The sequence below is a fragment of the Eleutherodactylus coqui genome, chromosome 4 (genome assembly GCF_035609145.1).
Source record: "Eleutherodactylus coqui strain aEleCoq1 chromosome 4, aEleCoq1.hap1, whole genome shotgun sequence".
In the NCBI taxonomy this organism is placed as follows: Eukaryota; Metazoa; Chordata; class Amphibia; order Anura; family Eleutherodactylidae; genus Eleutherodactylus; species Eleutherodactylus coqui.
The window spans coordinates 240,710,145-240,713,008 of record NC_089840.1 but is presented as its reverse complement, the minus strand read 5'-3'; the positions used below and the strand labels follow the sequence as shown (position 1 = coordinate 240,713,008).

Here is a 2,864-nt window from a genome sequence, read left to right as displayed (position 1 = left end):
ATGCCGCAATATATATTGATCACAGTATGTAAGGGGTTAGGAGTGGGATGTTCTAAATGATCCCCACTGTTGGGACTGACAGGCTGGCTACAAGTCACAGCTGGCTCCCTCTACAGGATGGTGCAGGCTCACATTATATTGCATCAAATACCACCCTGCCAGGATGTAAACTTGCGCCCTTTGACTTCAGTGGGTTAAAAATAGAGATGAGCGAGTATACTCGCTAAAGGCAATTGCTCGAGCGAGCATTGCCTTTAGCAAGTATCTCCCCGCTCGAGACGGAAGGTTCGGGTGCCGGCGCGGGGGAGCGGTGAGTAGCGGCAGGCAGCAGGAGGGAGCGGGGGGGAGAGAGGGAGAGAGAGATCTCCCCTCCGTTCTGCCCCGCTCTCCCCCACAGCTTTGTGCCCGCTGTCGGCAACCGAACCTTCCGTCTCGAGCGGGGAGATACTCGCTAAAGGCAATGCTCGCTCGAGCAATTGCCTTTAGCGAGTATACTCGCTCATCTCTAGTTAAAAAGTATTGTTTGACATACCCTAGGACTATAATTGGTCAAATGCAGTTCAAAAGTGTATACTTTTGACTACATTTGTCCTACATGTTTATTATGTTTTTTGTAGGATAGAAAAGTGCAGCATACCATGATTTTCTGTCCCACATAAAAACATATGTTTGGCATATCCATTTTTTTCTACATTGCAGTCAACAGGAAATGTAAAGCTGTAGGTTTATATACATTTTTTATTCTCAAATACCAATAGACATCAAATGTATTGTTATTAGGCTTTTTGAGGAATATTTAGTGTGATTTCAATATGATGTTGCCTGTTTTCAGTGAGAATGCTGGTTTAGTAAATTGTAAATCTTAAACTTAACTAATTGATACTTTTTAAAATAAATTTCTTAATAATTATGCAATTTATGTCACTTCCCATATTTTATTATAGTACACTTTTATCAAGTCTTGTCTACCTTGGTTCCACACTTCATTTTTAAGATAGTCACTGTAACATCCAACGTATATTCTCCATCTGATTGTGTGTATTTTCCAATAATAAAAATGTTGTTTAACACAACAGAAGATGATGGATTCAACCTTTTGGGTCTTTCTGAATATCCAAACCTACAATTTCTACTATTTCTCATCTTTCTACTTTCTTACATCCTCAGTGTTTTGGAGAATATAACCCTGATTCTCATCATTTACTTGGATTCCCATTTACAAAAACCAATGTATTTCTTCCTATGTATCTTGTCCTTTATAGACATCTTCTTCACCTCACTAATTGTTCCCAAATTGCTATCTACTTTTGTGAACATAAGAAGAATATCCTTCCTGCAATGTATGATACAAGCATTTGTCTTTATTACTCTACAATCAGCAGAATTTCTCATAATAACAGTGATGTCCTATGATCGCTATGTGGCAATCTGTAATCCTTTTCGCTATAATTATGTCTTAAATAGAAAAAATTGTATTCTTCTCGTGGCTTTGACATGGTTAATAAGTCTTCTAGGTCCATATCCTATTATTTACATGATGTCACAATTTCCATTTTGTAAATCTCATGTTATTGACCATCTGTTCTGTGACCTCGTACCCTTGTTGCAGTTGGCCTGTGGTGATACTTCTTTCTTGGAGTCTGTAATGCTAATGGAAGGTGGAAGTATGCTTATTCTAGCTTTATTTTTTACATGTATATCCTATATTTTTATAATCAGGGTCATCTCAAAAATACCATCTTCAAGGGGGAAATATAAGGCTTTTTCAACATGTTCATCCCACCTCATTGTTATTACGATGCTCTACTTGAGTTTGATTTTGGTCTACTTGAAAAAGCCAAGTAAAAATAACCCTCATAGCACAAAAATGGTCTCTATTTTAAATACAGTTGTGATCCCAATTCTAAATCCTTTGCTGTACAGCTTGAGAAATAATGAAGTCAAAGAAGCTTTTCATAGATGTGTTAGAAAGGTCATTATGATGAATGATCCTGTAAGACCTGTTTTCTGTCCCAAGTCTAGTAATCAAATCGAGACATAAAAATATAATTTAAGCTAATTATTAGTGATGAGTGAACTTTTGAAAAGTTTGGTTCAGCTGGTTTGACGAACTTTTACAAAATGATCTGTTCATTCCGAATTAGTTCAAACTGAACCAGAAGTTCACCAAAACCCCTTAAACTAGTGTATAACACTGTCTAAGAGCCATAAAAGCCCTGCAAGACAGCAATTCGAACCAGAACCAGCAGAACTCTGTTTTGGGTAGAACTTTGCTAAAAGCTTGGTTGCGGTTTGTGCTAAATCGAACTTTTAGCAAAGTTCAATTCAAAACAGAAATAAAACATTGGTTCTATCCGCTCAACACTACTAATAATGAAATGGTTCCTTCTGGGAGGCCATAACTGTCTCTAAGACTTAAAATATGATATTGTATAAAGATTTCCTGTGTATCCAAGGAGAATATTAAAGGAGGTGTCCAGTTGTAAACTATTGGCAGCCTATCATCAGGACAGATCATCAACATTAGAACGGCACTGGTCCCTGACTTGGGATCAGCTGTTTGCTCGGTCAGCGCGCTTGTGCACTGAGCTGATTTCTGCAGGAAACAGGCAGCTCCATTCTTATAGCAGTAGCCAGGCTTGGTATTGCTAGCTAGGTTACCATTTAAATGAATGAGAACCAAGCCTGGCCACTGCAGCAAGAACAGAAATGTCTGTTTCCTAAAGAAATCAGCTCAGTGCACAAGCATGCTGACTTGGTGAACAGCTGATTGGCAGAGGCACTGGGCAACAAACCCCGGCCGATCTGTTATTGATGACCTGTCATGGGGAAAGGCCAGCAATAGTTTGTAACTGAAAAACCTC

General features: G+C 38.8%; 1 protein-coding gene across 1 annotated transcript; it reads left to right on the top strand.

The window, feature by feature from the left end:
• Positions 1-1,057: 1,057 nt before the first annotated feature.
• On the top strand, positions 1,058-2,041 carry LOC136626659 (olfactory receptor 6C1-like). The gene has a single exon (XM_066601677.1). It carries the CDS (start codon positions 1,058-1,060, stop codon positions 2,039-2,041), a length of 984 nt encoding a protein of 327 aa, XP_066457774.1.
• The last annotated feature ends 823 nt before the right edge of the window (positions 2,042-2,864 follow it).